The sequence below is a fragment of the Tupaia chinensis genome, unplaced genomic scaffold (genome assembly GCF_000334495.1).
Source record: "Tupaia chinensis unplaced genomic scaffold, TupChi_1.0 Scaffold000113_1, whole genome shotgun sequence".
Taxonomy (NCBI): domain Eukaryota; kingdom Metazoa; phylum Chordata; class Mammalia; order Scandentia; family Tupaiidae; genus Tupaia; species Tupaia belangeri.
The window spans coordinates 2,713,057-2,715,306 of NW_006159577.1; the positions used below are offsets into that span (position 1 = coordinate 2,713,057).

Genomic DNA, 2,250 nt, shown 5'->3' on the forward strand with positions numbered 1-2,250 from the left:
GCCTCTTTCCCGCTGACGGCCGCCGCCGGCAGTCCCTTCGCGCCCTTTCTCGGGCCCTCTTATTTGACCCCATTCTACGCCCCGCACCTATGAACCCGGACACCTTCTGGGCTCCCCTTCCGTCAAGATCACGAGTGATGGGCAAAGTAGTATGGCCCTTCCTCCTCCATCAAGGGGCGCCGACGCGCAGGGACCGCCCCCTCCTGGTGTAAGGGAGTCGGCGCTCGCCCTGACTTTCCAGCTGCCAGGAAACGCCGCCAGAGGGCGGGGAGAAGCCACCTGCCGGCTCCTGGCCGCGCCCCTTCCCGCTGAATCCACACCGGTCACCAAGGGTCAAGGATTTGCCGTTTTAGAAAAAGCGTCTGGATACGGAGACTGTCCTCAAATCTTCCTGTTACTCTTTACTTTAGGTTTAATTCAGTTCAAGGGCTCTTCCTGAGGGTGTGGGAGTTTGACGCAGGGCCAACAAAGCTGCCAGGATTAGAGACACGAGGGGACCATGCCCTTCTCACCAGTTGCTCACGCTTAGGATGAACTCTCCAAAGATTCTAGTTCCCTCGGAGGGTAAGGAGCTTAGCCTATTTCCCTAGCTGATTTCCGTCTTCGTACTTGATTTATGGCCCAAACCCAGCAATTCCTCCCAAATCCTGAACAAAGCTGGGGAGAACCAGGTCCCTGAGTGCACACGGCCGCTGTGAAATGGATTATTTTTTAAATGGATAAAACGAATAATTTCTAGACCTTCATGTAAAATTTGGACTTGAGCACAATACTTGCTCCAAACAGACTCTCAACAGGTTATTCCTGGGGGCTACCTTATTTTTCTGAATAGGCCAGACGTTTATGCTAGGCTATCCAGCTTTGTAGCTTCTCTGCCAAAATAGGCACACGCCTACTACACTGGTCAGCTTGGACAAACCACAGCAGTGGTCCCCAGTGCACGACAATGATAATGGAAGAAGCCACTGGTGGCTCAACTAATATAATCAACTCCATGCCCCAGGCTGCCTATTTTGACTTGTAGTATTATGTACTTTAAAACTTGAGTCCCAGGGGCCAGCAGGTGGTATAGTGATTAAGGTGCTGGACTCCCACATGACTGACTGTGGTTTGAGTCTCAGACCAGGGGTCTTGAAACTCACGCTGGGGTGCCAGTGTGCCCAAAAGCCCTGGAAGAGAAGAGATTGTGGCATGGCCACTCCTTCCCCCTCCCCCCATGATTTCTCACTTTCCCTCTCACTGTTTCTGTCTCTCTCTTGTGAGCAAATGTGCCCTATAGCAAAAATCTCTCCAAAAAAAAAAAAGAAAGAAAAAAATAAGAAAAGAAAAAAAAGTGAGTCCTAGGAACTCTTTGAGTTCTAGTGATTCCTGGGGTCCCAAAAAGTGAACCAAGTTGCGGGAGAGTCATCTCCAACAGCACACACTGCAGTTGTGAATTTGGTTATTCTTTAAAAGCACAAACTCGACATTTTTAGATTTTCAGCTAGACTTCTGACTTGAAAGCAATTCTTATTCCAAACAGATCCTCCATGGTGATGAAATGAACAAGGAGAAGGTTGTGAGGGGCTGTGAAAAAAATACTTCTTGGGTGTCAAAAGCCACTGTAGAAGCCAAAATCATGTTCATAATGGATTCAACTGCAGGAGTGTAATACACAAACAGGTGTTCCAATGGATGCCTTTATTATCTCCCTTAACTATTGCTATGAAATTTCCTTCGTGGGTTTGGAGCACTCTTCTTTAGTTTTCTCTGTAATTCTTCTTGTAGCACCCATCTCCAAAAGCCAAATGCACCCAACTATGTCAGGTATGTTTCATTCTCACTTTTATTTGATTATTTGAGGCCAGCAGATATTCAGACTCTTGCTATTTCTTGGTAGCCTATGCCATTAATAAAACCTTATGATTCATGGTTTCAAAATGGAAGCACCCAATTTAGTATTATGAACATATTATTATATCTTGAAATACCTAGTTCTGTTGTTGCCAGGAATGATAAAAAGTATCCCCCTTTTCTTCCAAATTAAATGAAGGATTTCATGGGACTCTCATGGTATTTGAGAGTATGTATTATTTAACTATGTATTATTTGCTAATCAGATCCTTTTCCTCCTATTTTAAAGAAGAATGTCACCAAACAATACAATACATTATAACTTTCTAAAAGACAATTGGTGCCAAATGAGATTAAAAATGTAGTTACTGGGGCCAGCAGGTGATGTGATGGTTAAGATGCTGAGTCCCATATGGG

General features: G+C 45.3%; 1 protein-coding gene across 1 annotated transcript in view; it reads left to right on the forward strand.

Annotated features, from left to right (window-relative positions):
• NKX1-2 (NK1 homeobox 2) overlaps window positions 1–1,120 on the forward strand; it is a 2,027-nt gene extending 907 nt beyond the window's left edge. The window contains exon 2 of the mRNA XM_027770127.1: window positions 1–1,120. This exon is cut by the window's left edge and continues 259 nt beyond it. Within this exon, the coding sequence (XP_027625928.1) occupies window positions 1–93 (93 nt within the window). The 3' untranslated portion in view covers window positions 94–1,120.
• Window positions 1,121–2,250: the final 1,130 nt, after the last annotated feature.